This window comes from Ovis canadensis, chromosome 3 (genome assembly GCF_042477335.2).
Source record: "Ovis canadensis isolate MfBH-ARS-UI-01 breed Bighorn chromosome 3, ARS-UI_OviCan_v2, whole genome shotgun sequence".
Lineage (NCBI taxonomy): Eukaryota > Metazoa > Chordata > Mammalia > Artiodactyla > Bovidae > Ovis > Ovis canadensis.
Genome location: NC_091247.1, coordinates 8,962,516 through 8,984,497, shown reverse-complemented (window position 1 = coordinate 8,984,497; position 21,982 = coordinate 8,962,516). Strand labels below are relative to the sequence as shown.

At 53.6% G+C, this 21,982-nt stretch overlaps 1 protein-coding gene across 22 annotated transcripts in view; it reads left to right on the top strand.

The window, feature by feature from the left end:
• RALGPS1 (Ral GEF with PH domain and SH3 binding motif 1) overlaps positions 1–21,982 on the top strand; it is a 302,499-nt gene that overhangs the window by 243,778 nt on the left and 36,739 nt on the right. For all 22 annotated transcript variants that reach the window (XR_011255489.1, XM_069582375.1, XM_069582374.1 and 19 more), the window contains 3 exons: positions 4,510–4,647; positions 6,994–7,087; positions 11,564–11,631. Coding sequence is in view for 21 of the 22 variants with exons in the window: in XM_069582375.1 (XP_069438476.1) it covers positions 4,510–4,647; positions 6,994–7,087; positions 11,564–11,631 (300 nt within the window). In the remaining variant the exon portion in view is untranslated. The remainder of the gene's footprint in view (positions 1–4,509; positions 4,648–6,993; positions 7,088–11,563; positions 11,632–21,982) is intronic.

Genomic DNA, 21,982 nt, shown 5'->3' with positions numbered 1-21,982 from the left:
ACCCTTGCGGTTGTCCCTCCAGCACGTCTGCACCTTCCAGGGGCGGCTAGCCTCCCCCGCCTCGGCACCGTTCAGCCTCATGGCCGCCAGGGCCAGTGGCTGACCCAGTAACTGTCCATCTTAACAAGGTCAACAACACAGTGTCCTCTGCCGCCGTAATGCTGTGTAAATAGGAAAGGAGCTGAGATGGTCCAGCTGTGCTGTCCCAGTCGAGACAAAAGCTCCCAGAGCTGGCCGTCTGAGGTGGGTGGCCACATGTGGTCAGCATCTGGGCGCCATCCATGGCTTACGGCAAATCCGGCTGGGCGCATCTCACCCACTCCAAGTGGGGCCTTGTTGTGGAGACAGGCTCAGCTTCAAGGGCACCTCAGTGGTCCAACCCTGAGCTGAGAGGCTCTGACAGCCACTGTCATTGCCCCCAGTCACCATCAGGGAGGTGGAAAGGCTTCCCTGAGGCCACCCAGCTGGTTGGTGGCAGGGCCAGGCTTCCCAGTCTCCTGGCTCCGAGCCTCACACTCTCCTAGTTCCACCACAGCTGCGTGTCACGTGGCAGAGCTGGCTGGGCCCTCAGCCCATGGGGGGGCCACTGGCAACGGGACCTGGGACAGACATGCCACCACGGGAGGAGGTGGACAGCACGGCCACCTTGTAACGGTCAGTCCTCCTGGAGAATGTTGACCCCAAAGGGGGATACCGGGCAGGGAGAGCCATGGCCGGGTTGCCTCTGGGTTCAGCTGTGCCCCGTCCTGCCTCGCCTGCTGCCAGGCTCCAGAGAACCTGGGCTGGGGTCAGAGAAGGACTGACGGTATAGCCACCTGCACCGACTGGTATGTGTTCGAATCCTGCCTCTGCCCCTTCCCAGCTGTGTGGCCTCAGACAAGCAGTGCCGCGCTCTCAGCTCGTCTCTTCCTCCGTAGAAATAAAGTGAGTGAAGCAAAGTTGCTCAGTCGTGTCCAACTCTTTGCGACCTCTGGACTGTAGCCTACCAGCCTCCTCCATCCATGGGATCTTCCAGGCAAGAGTACTGGAGTGGGTTGCCATTTCCTTCTCCAGGGGATCTTCCGACCCAGGGATCGAACCCAGGTCTCCCACTTTGCAGGCAGATGCTTTATCATCTAAGCCACCAGGGAAAGATATAAATAAAGCCTCCCTGAAAACAGAATGGTTATTACAAATCAACCAACAGGGCTAAGCTCTTAGTTTAGGAGCTGGCACATAGTGAGTGCTCAGACTCAGATTATAATCATCACTTGACTCCCAGTGTCTCTTTCTTAGCTCCCAAATGAGGATAAGAATGTACTTCATAAAGTTATCTTGTGGACTGAAGTAGGCCTGCATCCAGCTGATGTTCACCAGGCAGCTCCTGTGTGCTCTGTTCCAGCTCCTGGGACTTGAGCTCGTGGAGCAAGACATTTCCTCTTCGGAAAGGTTTACATAAAGTCTGAAGCGGGCATCAGACAGCAGATACAGGAACAGTCCCAATAAGTATCTAATTGCAGTGAGCACTGGCCCAGTCCAAGTGGGAGGGACTATTCTGATGATTTCATCACAGTTTAGGCTTTTAAATATCGCCAGTTATGGACTGATGACAATACTGAGAATTTTCCTGGACTTACGCAGTATTAACTGTAGATTTCCTGCTTTGGAAGCAGTTTCTTTTGTGGGAGTGATGAGCCGTTTAGATGCAGACTCTGTCAGGTGGTGCCGAGGTTTGGGGTCTGGCCAGGGGGCCTCCTTTGGGAGGCCCTCTCCATCCTCACATGTGGTGGCCTCGGCCTGGACTCTCAGGTTGGGGGAACGGATATGTTTCATGGAGTGGGGTGATGAACGACTGTACAGTGGGGTTTGCTCTTATGAAGTAATGGGCTCTCCATGCCCCCAGGGAACAGGCAGGGGCTGCGGGGGAGATGCTGTTCAGCTTCTCCTCGCCTCTGTTTGGAGAGCCAGGACCTGAGAGGACGCAGAGAAGCCAGCCGTGGTCCTCACAGGGCGGCAGAGGGCAAGCCTTCCGCGTGAGGGTGTTATTTAAGAAAAGATGACTAATTCCATGACCAGTGAGTGAGTTCGAACAGGCGCTGGAGCCAGAGAGACCTGGGTTCGAATCCAACACACTCCTGAGGCCTTAGGCCAGTTTCTTAATCTCCCTGAACTTTACTTTGCTACTCAACCCTCATCATGGGGTCGTTGGGAGGATCACAGGAGATGAGGAGGTTCCCGTCTTGTAGCAGATTCCTAAGAAGCATCGTTCCTCTCCTGTCTCCCATATCCTGCTCCTCGAGGCCCCTGCTCCTGAGCCGAGGTTCACTCTGTGGCTCAGAGCCAGTGGGTTTGGTCTGCACAGCATGTCCCTTATCCCCTCATCTCCTGCTCAGCACTAGGGGACGCTCTCTGCTGAATTTTCAGGATCGCCATTGCTGAATCCTTGGGGAGGTGACCAAGTTAGATTTTCAAATGGGAAGAGAAAAAAAACAATCAAGAGAAATCATGAACCTGTGGAGTTAAACCTTCCGAACTCGGAGCTTCGATACAAGGGAGATGATTTCTACTTTTTTAAAATTTTGGAAACATGGTGCCACTAGAAAGAAAGGAAGTGGAAAGACTCCTAGGAGAAGTACTAGCATATGTTTCTGTGATTTAACAGTTTCCCGTAAAAAACGTGTAGCTATTTTAAAAGCAGACGAGTGACTCATGGTATCCAGCAGTCCACTGTGATGGCAGGAAGCACGTTCTCTGGGGAGGCAGGCTTGGGTTCAGCTCCCACCCCTATTGCTTACCAGCTGTGTGACCTGGAGCAAGTTACACATGCTCTCTGCACTTCCTTTTCCTCCTCTGTGAAATGGGTTTTATAAAGACAAATGACAGAGTGAGTGTGAAAATCAGCACAGTGCTGTCCAGCCATGCAGGAAACCCATGCCTTGCCTATTAATTGCCTGGCTAGTTACATTTGTTGTAACTCTTAGTAGTTTAATAGGAAACTTCTAAGGCTATAAATTTTCCTCTGGTTACCACTTTGGTCTAATCTCATAAATTTTGTTACCTAGTGTTCTTACTGTCGTTGCACAGTCTTTGTGTAGACTTTTAATTTCACATTTCTCATTTTTTCTGTGAGACTTCCTTACAAGCGTGTGTTTAACAAATGGTTAGAATTTTTCCATATTTATTATTAAATTCTAGATGTAAGGTCAAAGAGAATATAATATGACATTTATTTTTTGGAACTTATTGAGCTTTTTTTTTTAATAGACTAGCATATAATCAGTGTTTGTAAGCATTCCATGAGTATTTTAAAATAATTGTCTTTTTATTTATATAACACCAAGCTTTTAATTGTTACTTAGATACATTCATATAGAACACATCCATACATATATCTATAGATACATGTATATGTATTTTTTTGTATGTATATACATATGTGCACACACACACACACACATTCTAGAAAAGACACACCAAAAGCCACCTCCACAGTTGTGGCTTTGTTGAATCCATTTCTGATTTTTGGCGCTTTTTTGCTTTGTATTTTTTGGTGCAGTATTGCTTTGTGCATAGAAGATAGTAATCATTAGATCTTCTCAATCGCCCATGCCTTTAATTAATATCAGCCATTCCTCTTTGCCTCGTTCAGTGTTTTCTGCCTTCAGTTCTGCTTTGCATCACTACTCGGGCTTTTCACCAGTGTTATGGGTTTAGGGGCAGTACTCTGGAGGGGGGCTGCTGGAAGGCCATGCCACCCGTTGTCCACGCACACCTCGAGATTCTGAGGTGTGGCCCTCAGCAAGCCAGTCAGCTGCACCACGCTGCACAGCCAGTCCTCTTCCCCCATCTCTGGTTAGTGAGCTTGTCCCGAATTCCCCTTGGGGTGATGCCGTGAGGCTGTGCTGAGGCTCCCTACTGGCCTATCACAGCAATGTTTTTACATCACGCGTTATTTTCTTATTAAGCACCCTTCGCAGGAGAATTCTCTGTCTAGCCTTACTTCTTTGTACCAAGGACTATTGCTTTTTTGATTTCTTCTTTTGTTCCTTTATTTCTGATTTGGGGTGTGTGTGTGTGTGTGTGTGTGTGTGTGCATATAAGGAAAGATAGATAAACAAATAGACAAACAGTTAAGTGAATAAATGAAAACCTGAATTCAAGCAGTGTTCTCATGGGTATGACACCTTAGACCTATTAAACTGCAGTGGTTGATAAAACACAAGTATTCATTCATCCCTTTCATGTCCTGTTATTTTCCAGCTGGGTTACAGGGAATAACCCTTGTTGCTGGAAGAGTGTACGAACCCAAAATGCTAAAATCTTGCCAGCATTCATTTTGGTTGTTGCTCAGATGTTTGATTTACAGTTGAGTAGTTTATGTGAACAGTTAGTAGTCGGGATTGGAATTGAAGTCCAAATCATATTGCAGTTTTCCGTAAGTCACCGTGTACCTTCTAGCAGAGCAGTTCTGTTTTGTGCCGGTCTGATTAATGAACACCTTCCATCATTAAATATCTTCTTTGATTTTAGGCATCTATCTTCTGGATTTAATCTACATAGATTCTGCGTATCCTGCCTCAGGCAGCATCATGGAAAACGAGCAAAGATCCAATCAGATGAACAATATTCTCCGAATAATTGCTGACTTACAAGTTTCCTGCAGCTATGGTTAGTCCCCCTGGTTGGTGGGATTGTGAAATCTTTTGGGTGCAGCACATTTTCAGTGAGAAAGTTCTGGAGACCAGGTAGTCCCCGCCCAAGGCTCCTCATTTTGATATCCTAAGCATCAAATGCGTGCTGGACCCATTGCCAGCATGTTGATCTTCAAAGACTGTGCAGACTAGACGCCACCATCCCTGTATCACAGGTGGGGAAACCGGGGCTGCACACACTGCGGTCTCCTCTCTAACGGCACACGCCTAGTCAGTGGCAGAGCCAGGTCTTCCATCCATGAAGAGCTCTGTGGGCAGCTCCTGAGTGGCTCTCCTCCAAGTAGACTCTGGCACTCAGGCTCCTCTGTCACGTGGCTCCACCGCGTCCCACGGCGCCGAGTCCTCCACGGAACTCTGCATCCAGCTGGCAGATGCAGAAGAAGAGAGAATCGTATAAGAACGGGACTTCTGGGTCAGACTTGCACATGGCACTCTTTGCGTCTGTCCAGGGGAAGGTAGGAATGCAACGTAGCTGTGGGCCTAGAGGGAAAAGAGTGTTGACTCGGTCAACAACTAGCCAGGCTCTGCCACAGGTGACCAGATCCAAAGGGTGACCCTGATGATGTGCATCTGAGATGGATGGAGGAGATATTGTTGAAGACGCCGATGGGGCAGCCACGTGGACACTGGGGGATGGGCTCAGCCGGAAGTCAGGTACCCAGGTCCTCCAGGAATGGGCCTGAGTGACCTGGGCGCCTCATGGCAGAAGTCACAGGGAAGAGGGGAAGGGTGGTACAGCTGTGGTAATTTGTCTCCGTGGAACAGAGCTTCACAGGAAGGGGAGGAGTCGAAGTCAGGAAGCAGCAAAATAGGAGGAGAAGAGACCAACCCTTCCTCCATCACACGGGGTGGGAGAAGCCAGCTGCCTTCACATGGGAAGGCCACTGTGGGGGTGGGGCACAAAACCCAAAGGTCCGCTCAGGAGTACCCCTTCAACAAACACTGCGGGGCGGGGGAGTGGCAGGCCCGCACTGGAAGACCAGCTCTCCTGCGCAGAGAGCAGGAAGGGGCCTGAGTTCCCTGGGCCCTTTCCGCTCCCTGGGGCCTCAGCACTGGTCATGCTGGCCAGCAGAGCAATTATAGGCTCGGCTCCAGGGTCAGAAAGATGCGGCTTCATGTCTCAGCCCTGCTTCTTGAAAAGTCTATCTCCTCTGAGGCTTTCTCATCAGTGACAACAGGGAGGTGTGTGTGTGCCAGGCCCTTGCCCCAGCGTTTGATCAGAGCTCAGGAAACGCTCACTCTTACCGCTGTTCTGTGTACCTGTATCTTCCCCCTCATCAGCATTGTGAAGCAGGGGTTCTTATCCCCATTTCAGAGACCAGAACACTGAGGCCCTAGAGAAACTGAATGACCCGCTGAGGATCTCACGGTTACTGGGCAGAGTCATCAGAGGCTCATCTTGGCACCCAGATGCACTGCCAACCCCCCACCCCCGCCCCAGGAAAGCAGCGGCCCTTCCCACCCGCTTTTACGCTCCTCCTCAGGGCCTCCTCCACTGCCTCCACCTCCCTCCTCAACCAGTTCTGTCCCAACCGGTGGAGAATGGCAGAGAGGATCGGGGAGCGTGTGGGGACCCCTCAGAAAGAGTGCAGTAACCATGATGGTCTGAGGATCAGCCCAGGACAGAGTCAGACAGCGCAGTGCGGCCGAGGCCACAGGTGACTCGGGTCAAAACTTCTCAGTGGAGTGACCTTGCAAGTTATTGTGGCTTCCTCCTCCGCGCATCTTATTCCTGGAAATGAGGCAGGTGCAAAGGTTGAGGCCAGATGGCTTCTAGAAATCACCCGGGGCAGAGCCTGGCACAGAGCAGGTGCTCAAGCATCGAGGCCCCTCCCCATCTTCTCAGGGTGCAGCAGCCAGGCTCTCAGGCTGTGCCCGAGTCTGGGTTTGGGTTGCTCACCAGGCTGAACAGGATCCATTCATTCTTGTCACACGGAGCCGGTGGGGTGGGTGAGGGAGACTAGTCCAATTATTCCAATGGAAACCTGTTTGAGGGCATGCATCTGGCTCTGGTCTTTTCTGGAGGCCATCTTTCCTCACCACACCCCGCACCAAGACCCATCTTTGCTCAGCCAAGGAACCATGGTGACCTTGGGGTGTGGGGTCTGTGGCCCAGCCATCTAGGGGGCATGCCTCGAGGGTCCACTCTGTGCCCAGTGCCCAGGCCAGGCCCGGCCCAAGGGCTCGTCACCAACTATTGAAAGACTGCCTAGATGTCTCAGTCCCTCTCGTGTGGGGCCCAGAGACAGGGAGAGGCAAAGACGGGGAGAGACTGAAGCCTCTGGCTCTTCTCCTCCTGCAGACCACCTCACCACCCTGCCCCACGTGCAGAAGTACCTGAAGTCCGTGCGCTACATCGAAGAGCTGCAGAAGTTCGTGGAGGACGACAACTACAAGTGAGTGCCCGCCCTGCCCGGCCTCCTGGGCAGCAGTGCCCGCGCCCCGCCCCAGCACGTGAGTGCTCAGCCTCGGGCCCCGCAGAGCCCACAGCGGGGCTGCCGAGCGTCTCCTCCCACCCCAGTCGCCCCTCATCGGCCCCTCTGGACAGAGGACGGTGTTCCGTCAGCTTCGCGGCGTGACTTTTTCCAGTGGGGAGGGTAAAATTGGGGCTCCACAGTATGTGGTGCAGGCTTCATGCTCCAGGTTCTCAAGATGGACTCCCCACTCAGAGCACTGAGCGGAAGGGCAGCTTTCTAGACTCATCTCCGGGCTGCCAAACAGAGTTCTCAAGAGCCTGTTCACGGACAAGGCAGCTCCCTGGGGCCCCCACTTGCTGCTGGACTCTCGCCACCTGGCGCTAGTGGAGGCTCCATCTCCATCCCACGCAGCACGTATAGAATACACCCAGTTCCCATAAAGACCCCGGTGGGCCCTCTGGCCTCATCTCCCCCTCACTTGCTCTGGCTTTCAGTTCTCTCTTCATCTGTGGCAGCTGGAAATTTATCCAGCATTTCTATGTGATTAGGGGGAGAAGGAGGACTTTTCATGTTGAGTCTGTCCACCATACTTTCTTTTTTTTCCTGCTGAGTTGTTATTGGAGTATAGTACCTTTACATGTCCCCCCATATGGATTGGACATCTTCTTGACTCATTTTGAGCTTGAGGTCAACTCAGAACCTCAGGGCTTCTCACACAGCCTATTATCAAGGCTAGTCTTGGACATCATGTAATTGATCTATTTCCCCCCCAGACGCCAGCTTTGCATGTGTTCTTTTAAATCTTTTCTTATTGGTTGCTTCCAGTAAAGCATGCATAATCTCTCTGAATCCTGCTCTCCAATATATTGTGTAATCTTTTCCAGTTTTACATTTTAGAATGTGGTCAGCTTGATGATTTGCTCTTCATCTAAGTTGTTGGAAACTGTGACCTCTAGGGACACCTTCAGGTTACCCATTTTTATTCACCAAGACCTTGGGAATGGCTGTTGAAGTAACACCACCCTCACCAGCTCTGCGGTAGTGGATTTCAGCCCTGACGATGGGCCAGAGATACCTAGGAAGCCTTCTAGCCACCCACATGTCTGGGATGGGGCCTGGAAATCTGTATTTGTTTCCAAAGCTCCCCACATGGTCCTCCTAATGCTTGACTGTCTTTAGAAATATAGAGGTGATATCTTTAGTTGTTATTGTACAATATTTTGTTAAAATAGAATATAATACATTTTGATCTGTTACGTAATCGTAACAACAGTAGATCAGGGCCAGAGATGACCATTCAAATTATGTTTGCCACAAATTGCTCATTGTCACTTACAAAGCATTTGCTGTTCCTGAAAAGAGTACCCTGGAGTGGGAAATTATTCCCAGTTAGGTTCTGGGATAACATTTTCCATTCGTGTGCCAATAATTTTATTAAAAAGACAGTAGTTTTTCATTAACACTAATATACTTTAAGGAGAAAAATGGTCCATAAATACTTCTGACTGTGAGCTAATCCTTGGACAAGCTGCAAATTGTGAGTAATTACGCCTTCCATTCTGAAGGACAGTGAACACCCCTAGCACTTAATGCCTGGATTTCATAAAGGCCTTTTGTTGTGGTCCAAATGGGCACACCCAGGGAGAAAGGCTGTGTTCTTGTCCCAGGCCCAGACCACTGAGGGGGTCCCTTCCTAGGAGGGCCCTGGATCGGAGTGACAAAGGATGCCCAGGGCTTGTGACTCTGCTGGAGGGACCCACACCCCATGGCCCAGTGCACACCCAGCGGCTCGATCCCCACCTCCGAGGACTCAGGCTTCCTCTTACCTTGAAGACCCTGTGCCAAGGAGCCCAACCAGTGTTTTGTTTTCCTCAGTCTAACGTCTATTTTACTTTATTTAAGAAAAATTACCCAAATTCCTGCCACTTAAAAAGCATGACTGTTGGCATGAAATGAGCATTATTCTGGGCCTCCTTCTGTGCATAGAAAGTGCATATATACACATGGAGAAGGATGGATAGACAGATGGATGCAAGAATAGAATTTATTGAAATTGGATTATACTGCACTTGCTATTTTTTAATTAAAACAACTTCAATTTTATTTTAACCAGAAAAAGGAACTGAAATAAAACATAAGGAATTGCTGCTCTTCAGATAAACATTTCTCCACAATAGATATTATTCCCTAAAAGAGCCTTCTAAGATTAACAGAAGAGGTCAGCAAGAACATGACGAGGTTGAAGTCCCTAAGTTCTGTTTTAACTGGATTTCCATGGTGAGCAGGGCCCATTGACTCGGGTCATAAAAGATGAGCTCGTTAGCAAGCTCTACCCGCCTCCTTCACCTCCCCTGCGCCACCTTCCAACTCCTCCTTGGTTATCTTCTTGTTTCTCCAAGTTTGTAACACACACATCATGTTCAGGAATCATGATTCCTACTCTTTAGGAATCGTTTTAGTTAAACATTTTCAGTTCTTACCACCTGTCACTTCTCCATTCCTGGAGTCTTTATTTTAACTCAGTCCCTTATTTAGCTGGGTTTCATCGTGAAGCAGGTTTGCTCAAGTCCCGCACACCCTGATGCACGTCTTTCGTGCACATCTTTCGTGGAAACATCTGCCTCTAACTTGCTGGGCTCCTTGGTTTCCCTCCCGCAGGACACAGAGAACCTGCTCCACTGCCGTCTGGTGCTGGGTGCTGCTATAGACAAGTCTCAAGCCAGTCTAGATTTTTCCTCTTGTAAGTGACTTGTTTTCTCTACCTCGTGGGAAGAATTCCTTAAAGTTCAAAAGTCTCGCAAGGGGACTGCCTCCTAGTGGAGCTTTCCCTGGAACGGCACATGCTCTTTCTTCATCACAGAGGAATTCTTTTGGTTTCTATCTTCGACCACTTCTTCTGCACCATTTTCTGGCTTTTCTCTCTCCGGCATTCCAGGAATCCATACACTGGATGCTATCTGCCTTTCATGTCCATCAACTTCTTTATAATGGCTGTAATCTCCATCTCTTTCATCCTCAGTCACTGGGGTTGATCTGTTTCTCCTCTGGTATCCTTCAGTCCTCTCGTTTCTACCCTTGGTTTGTTCCCTGGGGTCTCCAGTCTCCCCTTTCATCTTTTGTGTTCCCATCTCATTTTTCAGGTTTGGTTCTATACAACCCATAGTCTCAAGCACCTGGGGGGATTTCCCCGTGTCCCCTGGGGCTGCCCTCTGGGCCTAGCAATCTGGACAGTGCTCTCTTCCTCCCTCTGTCTCCTTTTTCTGTGAGGATGTTTGAGTTGGCTCCACTGTTTCTTTCCGTCTTGCTCCCATGTGAGAGGCTTCCTCTGGCTAGTCCACAGCTCTGATGGAAGGAGGCGCCGTCTGGTTCTGCTGCGCTGTGTGGGATGGGCTGGTTTTCCTTCCGCTGTGCTGAGAGGCACAGGGGTTCTCAGTCTCTGCCCTCTGTGCGGCCTGGGGGCACGCAAGGCTCCGGCTCCTTGGAGGCAGGGAGCAAGCCATCTGTTCTAGAGAAGGGGACTCTGTTAAAAGGCCTTCATCAGTGTTTCCTCCATCTAATAGGGGGCTGAATCCCATTCCAGAAAGGGATATCCTCAGGTTTCAGATGATGCACCCCCACCCCCACCGCACCATGGAGCCTTCATTTCCATCAGAGCATCCCCCACGCCGTCCACCCACCACCCCATCCGTGTCTATCTCGAATCTGAAGCCGCTCAGACCCCCGAGAAGTCCGAGGTCAGGATGGGAGCTGGGCCACGTGATGGCTCTTGTTCAGCTGCACAATCCACTTTTTTTTCCCCTGGCTACAAGTTCTTGAAGTTCGTGCCCCCTCCCTTGTTAAGTAGCAGCTGGGGAGCTCTTTTACTCCTGAGTGTTTGTAATTGTTTATTGGTCTTGCTGGGTGAGGGAAACTCTGACATCCAGCTTCACTCTGTCATTTTCAGCCAGAAGTTTCTCAATCGATGCTTTAAAGAAAAACAGTAATAACTACTATGTCATGCCTCTCTGGAGGCATCTGAGAATGTAGTGTAATGATTAAACCCCCTGGCTTGGGGTCAGACAGTCCCGATCTCCTGCTTGGCCAATTGTTAGCCCCGCACATCTGGGGGGAGCTGTGTAACCTCGCTGCTCCTCACTTTTTGCATCTACAGGATGGGGATGGTGTTCCTAGTTCACAGTGTTGTCTTGAGCAGGAACACATCTGTGCCCGGCAATGAGGGGCCACGATTACACTATTTACTGTGCCGTCCCTAGCCATCATTTCTTGGTCATGGAAATCCCCTGGGGACTTTGGAAAGCTGTGTCTGTGATCTGGAGCAGACCTCAGGGCACTGCTGGCTCCGTGCCGAATAGCCCTTAGCAGCAGTCCAGTTTCCCAGTTCCCAGCTTGCACACACCCGGTTCCCCCTCTGACAGCCTGGAGCCCATCTAATTCTTTGAAAATCTTTGTTTTCAGACTGTCACTCCGAATTGAACCAGGAAGCAGCTCCCCGAGACTAGTCTCTTCCAAGGAAGATCTTGCAGGTATCGTAGCCCCTCGGGTGGGGGCAGACTCGCCAATGGCCCAGACATGGCTGCCAGGGTTGGCCTTGCCTGTGGAGCCAAAGACCAGAGTCCAGTTTGCTGGCTGGCAGCCTCAGTGTCCCTGCTCACAGCTGCCTACCCACCCCCCCCGGCAGCCTGCCCAGGCTTCTGATCACACTGGGTTCCTGTAGGGCACCTCTGGGCTGGGGCTCCCTGGGAGAGTCTGAGACCCAACAGAGGCAAGATCAGAGCCCAAGCTGGGGGCCTGCACTCAGTGGAGAAACCTAGGACACTCTCCAGGTCAGCTGGATGCTTGTCATCAGGCCTCCCACCCAGGCTCGGGGTAACAAGCCCCAGAGGGGTGCACAGGATGCCTGAGGTCCCACCACACACAGAGGGCTCACCTTCCTGGGGCATCGGTTTTATTCCCATATTTGGAATGCACATGGCGTCCTGTAGAGATAAGAGGCCCAGGCTTTGAAGTCAGACTCGAGCTGTGCTGCTTCCAGCTCCGTCACCGTACCTCTCCGATCCTCAGGGACCTCATCCACAAAGTGGAGGTGGAACCAGCTCTCACCTGGAGGGCTGGGCCACCCACGCTTTTAAAGCACTCTGCCCACGTGTACGTGGTATCAGCCGCTTCAGAGTTGTCTCTGTGACAGTTTCCTTTTGGTTGTTGTTCAGTCGCTCAGTCGTGTCCGACTCTTGCTAGGGCTGCTCTCTGCTGCTGTTCCGGGCAGGATCAGATTGCAGGCTGAGGTCCAATTGCACTTCCTCCTCCTGCTTTGAGCTTATGTGACACTCACCTGGGTGCCAGGCCACTGCAGTCTTGGTCAAGCAACTTTACACCCTCTGGGCCTCGGTTTCCTTACCCATAAGAGGGGGATAATAAGCCTCCCATCCCAGAGTCGCTGGAATATAAATGATACATGCAGGGCATGCAGTGTAGAGTCTGACAGGTGGTGAGTGTTTGGTGAGGAGGTGGCTGTCTCAGGCTGCTGCCTGGTGTCATGACCCCTGCCCCTGACCTGTTGACCTGCTAACCAACCACTCACTCCCCTTTCTGGAGCCAGGCTGGTGCAGCGGTGCTGCTGTGTCAGAACCCTGGGGCCGTAGGAGGCTATGTCACAGCCTCTCACTGGCCCCGCCAGGCAAGGCCTCTGCCCTGACTCCGGGGTTTCCTCCAGGGGCCTTACCTTTCCTAGCCTCTTCCAGCTCCAGTGTGTAGGCTAGACCCTGCCCCTAGCCCACCCCCAGGGTCCCACGGTAACTTACCAGAGAGATGGAGACGCTGGTTGATCCACACAGCTTGGGGATGCTGCTGTCTACACCTCAAGAGACAGAGTCCTGGCCTAAACTTGATCCTCACAGGGTTCCATGAGCCCAATAGGAAACTGTCTCCCATGGTCTCCTCTCAGTGCCTTCCACACACGGCAGATGACCCACCAGCAGTGACCAGAGAGAAGTTTCTAGCGCTGGTCTCATCTCTGCCTTCTTGTTTTAGAACCTTCTCCCACTTAGTCAGCCGTGTTCCTTCCCGATGCTCACGTTTACCCGACCGTGGGTAGGGGTGGATGGGGTCCATCAGAGTGGTGTAGGAATGCTAACCACTCAAGGCTCTTTGTTCCGGAGGGAATCCCAGGGTTCTGGAGCAGAGAGTGGGCTTGGATACAGAGGGTTCTGCCCTTCCGTCTCCTGATCATTCTGAATAAGAGGTGCCTGCACCCTGTCTGGTTAGCACACCTGAACAGGATGACTGCATCTCAGGCCTTCCCCAGGTGCCATCAGGTCCCCATGGCCCGACGAGCTGGAGGATTTATCTGTCTCCCAGTGCCCCGGGTGGAGACAGGAGCCAGGTACAGAAAACTTAACACTGCTTCTGGGGGCCTCCAGAAGCAGACCACTCCCCGAGCCCTGGGTCAGGAAAGGAGGGGCTCCGTTCACTTTTTAAAAATACGATCTTATGTCTTTGGCTGCACTGGGTCTTAGTTGTAGTACATGGGATCTTTAGTTGCAGCATGTGGGATCTAGTTCCCTGACCAGAGATCAAACCCGGGCCCCCTGCACCGGGCACGTGGAGACTTAGTCACGGGACCACTGGGGAAGGGCCTGCATTCACTTTTGAGCCCTGCCTAGGATGGAAACCGCTACCAGGGCTGGGATCCGGCCCCAGGTCCAGCCTCCTCAAGGTTCAGCCCTACCCTCCTTCCATCCCATCCCCCCTCATCCCCACCTGGCTCTGGGGTTTATTGGCCTTATTGGCCATGTGAAACCAGAAGCCAGCCAGTTAACTAACCCCCAGCATCAGTCAGAGTCCTGGCAGGAAACAGAATTGCCCCCAGATGACTCACCGGAAGAAGGTTAATGAAGGTGAAATGGGAATAGGAATAAATACTTTACACAAGGACGGCGGAGTCCCCAGCACCTCTAGGCTGAAGGACTTGGGGAAGAAAAACTGTTACCAACTCCAACAAGTGCTGAGTCGCAGAGGACAGGGTCAGCTCTGCAGGAATTGTGGTAGCCAAGGGTAAAGGAGGAGGAAAGGCGAAGCCCAATTGCCCTGCCCTCTCTCCTCCGCCCTCCCACCGTATCTGCAGCTGGAGCCTCCCGTCAGCCAAACCCAGCTGGAAGCCTGGGGTGAGGGAGCCAAGAGATGCCTCTTGGGTCCAGACTCCCAAGGGCACCAAGCAGGGTGAAGGACTCATCTGAAGGGTCAGACAGAACACCCCGTGTACCCACCGAGCCTTGATTTCCCCATCTGTAAAGTGGGCATAGTAATACCTCCCTCAGAGAGTGGTTGTGAGAATTTATTAAGATCACGTGTGCCTGACACAGCACACCTTCTTCAACTGTAACTTTATTAGGATGATGTTATTACTGGCAGTGTTATGATTCTGCCTCTGTCGGTGAATCATCACTCGGGTTTGGGGAAATCTTTCTTCCTCTCTCTCCTCCCGCTCCCCGACCCTGTCAGGCCCCCTGTTACACTGGGGAATGGCACACGTGGCTCTGATGCAGGCCACTCTGGTTTGTATCTGAGCACAGCCACACAGCCGTGGACACATTGGCTACTTGCTCGCTATGGCGGCAGAGTTGGGGTTGAGACAGAGACCCTGAGGTCTGCAAACCTAATCCACTACCTGCTGGTTTCCAGAGCCTGCTGAGACCTTGCATTACACCCTCTTGCAGCTCTCTGTGCTTCAGGGCACTTCTCTTGTGGAAGCTAGACAGCTTTTTGTGCTTCTCTGTCCCGTGTCTGCCTTTCCCAGGCCTGGAATTCCTGGAGCCCCGCATGTGGGGTGCTTGGTTTCTGGGCTCCCAGCTGGGTCTGTGGGCACCTGGTTCTCCGGCTGCTTGCTGACTCCACACTCCTCCCAGCAAAGTGCTGAGGCCAGCAGACCTTGGTACCCACGCGCGTCTGCCACTGACTTTCCACAGCTCCAGCCTGGAAGCAGGGTATTAAGGTTTTCATGGACCATCAGAGGGCCCAGAAGTGTCTGGAAGGCTTTAGATGCATCAGGGGTCCTGGCTTCCCAGCCTCGGCTTCCAGACAGCAGAGGGGACCTGCGGGGTCCCTTGCAAGCGGGACGAAGGGTAGCTCCAGGGAGGTCTTCCACATCTGGCAGTTAGATGGGGCTGCGTGGCAAGAGCCCGACCAGACCAGGGATAGGAATGTGCCTCTTGCAGTCCCAGGAATGGGAGGAACGCAGCCTCCCTCGGCTCCTCAGGAGGGAGCTGGGGCTACAGTCCCGGCCTCTTTCCAGCCAGCAGGCACCCCACACCTGCCGAGGAAAGGCCCCAGGAGAGTCTGTTCACTGGAGGCTTCACATGCCAGGGGCCGGCTGTGAGCCAGTCCCCCTGAGGAGCCTGGAGAAGACCTGCCCTCGTGGGCTTCATTCTTGCCTTAGCTGGGGAGGCGGGCAGCAGACAGTGTGAGGAACTGATTGGGGCAGTGAGGGGAACAGCAGCCCCAGGAGGCCAGTATGAGCTGCCTGACCCCGCTCTGTGGCTACACTCGCTCCCCCTCTCAGCTCACCGGCCCTGCCTGGGAGACACAGGCTCTGTGTCGGATGCAGCCCTCCTGTGAGGTCTCTGGGGCCTCGGTTGGTGTCAAGGTGGTCCCCTGAGCTGCAGCTGCACCCTGCGTCCCTCCGATGCCCCCACACCCCCCTCTCCACCGCCCGGGGAAGAGCCGTGCCAGCAGCTCCACACCAGCAGATGGACAGACTGTGAGAAAGGAAGTGGAGAAACCTTCCCAGTTTCTGGTCTGGGGAGAAAAAAGGCCAGGAATGCCACGTTTTCCATTTCCCCCCATATGTAATGTTTAGCTTATATAAATGAACTAATATTTTCCTGGAGAGCAAAAATCGTAAAGAACATTGACCCCGAGAGAGGGCAGTTGGTGCTGTGTGTGCCTTGGAACCGGTGAAGACATTTCCAGATCTCGTGAGCCCCGCCTCCGTGTGGCTGAACCAGCTGACAGGTTTTCTCTGAGATTCCTTGGCAGCAAAGCAAGTCCATGGAGAAGTTCAGGCTGGCTGCAGGTTCCTATACCTTCAGGACTGCTCGCCAACACACCTTTCTGTCTTCCTTCTGTTGCCCGGTGGTTAAAAGCCAGGCAGATCTTGGAGTCGGGCCGACCTGAGTGCAAGGCCAGCTCCAGCGCTTCCTAGCTCTGGGACTTTGGGTGATCGGCGTGGTCCCTCTGATCCTCGGTGTTCTTATTGGTGAAATGGGAAGAGGAATAACTAAATACTTTGGAGAAGGAAGTGGCAACCCACTGCAGTATTCTCGCCTGGAGAATCCCATGGACAGAGGAGTCTGGCCGGCTACAGTCCATGGGGTCGCAAAAGTCGGACGCAACTTAGCGACTAAAGCACCATAAATACTTCATGTAGGCTTACTTCATGGACTGTGGCTGGGCCAGAGAAACCCTTAGACGGTGCCTGGCACACGCTTACCACTCAGGAAGGTTCGCTCCTGGCCCTCACAGATGGGCTCTGATGCTGACCAGATGGAGGGGCAGCATGGCATGGCCAGTGGAGCACTGGACGGGGGTGCCAGAGGGCCCTCACCTCAGCTCCAGCTCACACTCAGCAGCTGTACCAGGCACTCTGGCCACATAACCCGCCACCCCAGGACCCAGTGGCACAAAGCGGCCATGTTACTACAGGCACAGACTTTCGGGCCAGGAGGCTGGACAGGGCACAGCCAGGGTGGCTTGTCTCTGCTCCATGACAACTAGGGTCTCAGTGGGAAAGACAGGAAGGCTGAGAGGGACTGGATGTTGGGGCTGGAACCGTCGGGATGTGCGTGGTGCTGGCTGTCAGCTGGGGTGGAACCCAAAGGTTGCATGGTATTGCCCTCCAAGAGCAGAGGTCCTCAAAGCATCATGCCGTCTGCACGACCGACCTCGGAAATCACTTAAACTCACTTCTGCCATGCTCTGTAGGTCAGTTCAGTTCAGTCGCTCAGTCGTGTCCAACTCTAACCCCATGGACTGCAGCACGCCAGGCCTCCCTGTCCATCACCAACTCCCGGAGTTCACTCAAACTCATGTCCATCGGGTCGATGATGCCATCCAGCCATCTCATCCTCTGTCATCCTCTTCTCTCACCTTCAATTTCCCAGCATCAGGGTCTTTTCCAGTGAGTCAGCAAAGGTAGCCCAAGTCTTGGAGTTTCAGCTTCAGCATCAGTTCTTCAAATGAATATTCAGGACTGATCTCCTTTAGGATGGACTGGTTGGATCTCCTTGCACAGTCCAAGGGACTCTCAAGAGTCTTCTCCAACACCACAGTTCAGAAGCCTCAATTCTTCAGCGCTCAGCTTTCTTTCTGTCGGTCAAGGCAGTCTCAAAGGCCTGCCAGGCTCAAGGAGAGGGCAGGGAGACTGAGCCCTCAAAGAGAGTGTCAGGATTTGTGGACCTGTGTTAAAACCAACCACACCAGCTGGTTCACAGGTAGGGAAACAGGTTAAGGGTAGTCATAGCTGACACACATTGAGCGAGTACTCTCTGCCGGGCACACTCTAACCCGCCCCATGTGCTTGCCTGGTGAATCTCCACCCGCCTTGGGAGGTAGGTGTACCTGCCCTATAGGCGAAGGCACTGGGCTGCTTGCTCCCCCTATCTCGCGCCTGGAGGAAGGGGCAGAGCCAGTTGCTAAGCCCAGGGGTCTGGACTGGTTGTCGCCTGTACCCAGCACAGAGAAGAAGCAGGATGCACCAGAGGGCCCCGGAGTTCCCTGGGCTCCCCATCATCGGTGCAGTGCAGGAAGCGCCCTGCCCTGGGTGACCACCTTGGCGCACCCATGACGTTGCCACACTGTGAGTGGCGTGCTGTCCCAGCGTGGTCCTCAGAAGGCTGAGTCTGTGTAAGAGTAGATTCTAAACATGCTTTGGCATTGCCTCTCCTCCCCTTGCCCTTCAGGGACCTCCCGCTGTGGCTGCGGAGTGGGGGTGTTGCCATCCCCTATTCTGGACTTCTCTCTACCTGCCTTGTCGGGCTAACCTCAGGCTCTGGTTGCCAAGAATGGCGTGCGCTCAGTGCCGACTCCAGGTGCAGTTTCCTCTCACAGGCACTTTCCTGGGTTTTCCGGCGACCCCACAACCCCTTGACCTGAGCAGATGGAGATCTTTTCCAGGGCACGGAGTGGGGGCACTGCATGGGCCCTCAGCCGGGGCCCACTGCGTTTCTTACTGCTTGAAGTCCTCTCCAGCCCTCAGCTCCACTCACAGGGACCACCTTGGCCCATGAGAGGCCACACCTGTCCTGGTCCGGGTGAATCTGTGAGTGTAGCTAACCCTGGTGTGGCCACAGCCGCGTGGACTCTAGGCCTGAGGGAGGCGCTCAGAGTCCCCAGGTCTCCCAGCTGCTGGAGACATGTAGCAAGTTCCTTGAGGGGGCTGGAGACCCCTCACTGTGGTTGAGAAGAGTGAGAGAGCACCCCCATGGGTGAGGGCAGTGACCCCCCTCTTTCTGCCCTCATATTCTCAGAGTGGGTAGAGGACCCTAGGTGAGGGACTCCAGGGACAGGGAACCAGTTTTTGCTGGCTCCCTCTGGAGTTCACGTTTGCTCTGTCCTTGCAGTCTCCCATCCTAGTAGCCCCTTAAGGACAAGGCCAAGCAGAGAAACCAAGACTCAAAGCTGCTGCCCTGCTGCAGCTGGGACCTTGGGCCTCTGGCTGCGAGAAGAAAGCGTCCAGGCCTCACTGCAGTTGAAAGGTGATCGGATGTCATATTTCAGAAGGAAATGAACCGGGGCAAACCGAGTGACATGTGAGATAGAGCCTGGCTTGCAGTAAGGACCCATAAGAGTTGCATGTATGAGAAACAAAGAACACGTGTGAACGTGAAAGTCACCGGCTCCCAGGCTCCACCAGGAACCCTGGCCAGAGAAAGCTTTCAACACAAACAGGCTTTCCTCTGCAGAGGGGTCCCCAGGGCCCAGAGCGCTCTGGCAGACCTGATGAGCCCCAGTGTGGGAACAAAATGAAATGGAGAATGAATGAATTGATACGGGGAGACATGGAACCCCTTGCAGTTGGGAGGGATGTGGGCCCTGTGCCCCAGACACTCAGGCTGGTGCTCTCAAAGCTCCAGATCGCGGCAGTGGTGATCCTGGCCTCCAGGGATGATGCGCAGGCTCAGAGCCCGAGGAGAATGGACCCCGGCTCCCCGCTCAGCCCGGGGCCATGGCTGGATGGAACGCGAGTCTTATGACTCCAGATTGAGTCGTTTCCCTCCGACACAGCTGCCTCCCATTAATCTCCGATGTGCGAGACTTGGAGCGTAGCCCTTGAGCGGCGGCCGGGCTGCCAGGTTGCTTGAATCGGGCAGCGCTAACCCGGGGCAGGACTGCTCCGATGCCGCCGGGACCCGTGGGAACGAGGCTCCCCGATCCGGGTGCGTGTCCTCCTCAGCAGAGCTGTGGGCTCCATGCCAGTGCTTTCGGCCCACGCTGCTGGTGCTCCAGCTGCCCACCCAGCCCTGTGCTGGGCACGGGGACACGGTCCCTGCCTCCTGTGGTGGGGGGTGGGGAAGGACAGTCAGCAGGAAATCACACACAGCTACTTAGCTTCAGATGAATAGGTGCCATGAAGGCCGGGCGTGGGTCACGTGCACCCAGAACGATGGGGTGTCACCCCCTTTGTGAGAACTCCCACCCTCGGGGCCGTGAATTCTGCACCACACCGGGCCCTGTATCTCAGTGAGGGTCTAATTTAACCCCTGAGGATGGGAGGGGCCTCCAGTTCTTTCCCTCCATTTCTTTCTCTTCCAAGAGAAACATACAGAAGGAACAGGAGGCACTGGGGACGTTTCAGACCTGTCTCCTGTGACCCCCGTGGGTGGGCAGAAGAGGCCCGTGGCCCCTGCAGTGTCCTGGTGCTGGCTGCCCAGCCAAGGCCACCTCTGAGAAGAGAAAGTGACGGCTGAGACGGAGGCTGCCGAGGTCAGAGTAGAGTGTGGCTTCTGAGCCGTTTCCTTTAGAATTACAAACGGAGCACAGGGCCACTGTTGCCCACCGCTCACCAGCCCCTCGCCCCAGCAAGCTCCTTAACCCTTCTGACTGCAGGTGCCATATCGTAACATTGAGATGCCGCCATCAGGGCCAGCGAGGCAGTGTTACTTTGACGCTGACATCAGTTCCTCTGTCCAAAAGATTTAGCACAGTCTCTGGCCCCTGGTAGATGCTCAGTGAGTGTCACCCATTACCATCGCCAGCCCTGGCACAGTTGTGATAGTTATCCAATTGATGTAGTTCCTGCCATTACCGTATTTCTTTATTTTTTCTTATCAAAGGAGGTGTCTTTCCTGGGTGTAATTATCCGGATGCTTGTCTCTGTCCCCACTTGACTGTGACTCTGCGAAGGCAGAGCGTCAGCTCTCTAATTCAGAGTCCCTGGGCCGCACCCCCCGGCTGTTGTTAGGAAGGAGAGAGGCTAGCGCTCTCTCCTTTCCTCCTCACCAGGGTACTGCCAGGCCGGCTTAGTGCCCCTGTCTTGCAGACGTAAAATTCATGCTCAGAGGCACAAGGTAACTCGCCCAAAGTCGCTCAGCCAGGAGGTGGCAGGTACCAGTGGGAGTGCAGGCCTGTCTGCCTTTGGGTCCCACGTTCTTTGCTGTCACCATTCATCATCCTTCCTGCCCACTCCAGAGCCATCGTTAGAAGGCTCTGTGCTCTTTTCTCTTCCAATCAGTGAGTGGCCTGCTGGGCAGCATGTTGGTTTCTTGAGAGAAGTGTAATGAAAACCAGATTTTGTTCATGATATCTTGCTCCCCAATGACTGTCAGTTCTCATATGTTCCAATAAAACTGCTAAAGAAACAGCCACTTAAAGATTATTCATGGAAAAATTATGCTGAGGAAAAATAGAGCAATCCTCTGAGATAGTCAAGCCGCGTGGTCAGTTTTTCCAGCTGCTTGTGCCATATCGGGCCGGGCAGTGGGGACCACACTCTGCTAGGGCAGGCCAGAGCCCCAGCCCATTATCACCGCCCCCGCCCCTGCCCCAAGGACACGGAGGAACAAACTTGTCAGCACCCAGCTCCGAACCGGTCCCAGAAGACACGTGTCCCGGGTGCTGTCACATGGCATGCCCCGCCTTCCCCCCCGCCCAGGCCTGGTGGGGCTGGCACGTGAGGCCTTTCAGTAGCACTTACTGGAAGAGAGGCCACCCCCCCACCCATCCCAGGTCCCAGCTGAATGGAAATTCTTCTGCTTCAGCGTCAAAGTCCTGCTATTGGTCCGCGGTGCAGGGATGGGAGCGACAGAGACCCGGGGCACTGAGAGCAGCATCAGCTTTGACCCTGGGCCCAGGGGGATCACAGCCCCCCACTTTACCCCAGCAGAGTTCAGGGGCATCTGAGGCCAGGCCTGCCTCCCATCCAAAGCAGCCAGGAGAAGGGGGTGGATCCGCGCCTGGGCCTGGAGGGAGAGTCAGGAGCTGAGTGGAAGCGTCCAGAGGCTCGGGAGAGCCTGACTGGGGTCGGAGCCAGGGCGCAGGAACCTCTGGGAAACAAGTGGGGAAGGGAGTGGGTGAGGAGAGAGCCGAGGCCAGGGAGGTTCCCAGAAGAGCCTCGGAGTGTCCACTTCTCACTGCACACGCGGCTGGTTCAAGGAGCAAACCCAGCTCCCCTCGGCCACGTGAGCTGGAGGCGGGGAGGTCTCCACAGGACGGCTGTAGGAGTACTAATGGCTCAGGAGTCACTGGACTCAGCAATGGAGGTGTTAGTCTCTCTCACCTTCCCTTCCTCCGGAACAGCAGTTGGACATTTATCTATCACACGTTTCCTTCAAGGAGTGCCTTCTGCTTAGATCAGATCACCTCGAATGTGTTGCCATGTTCCTC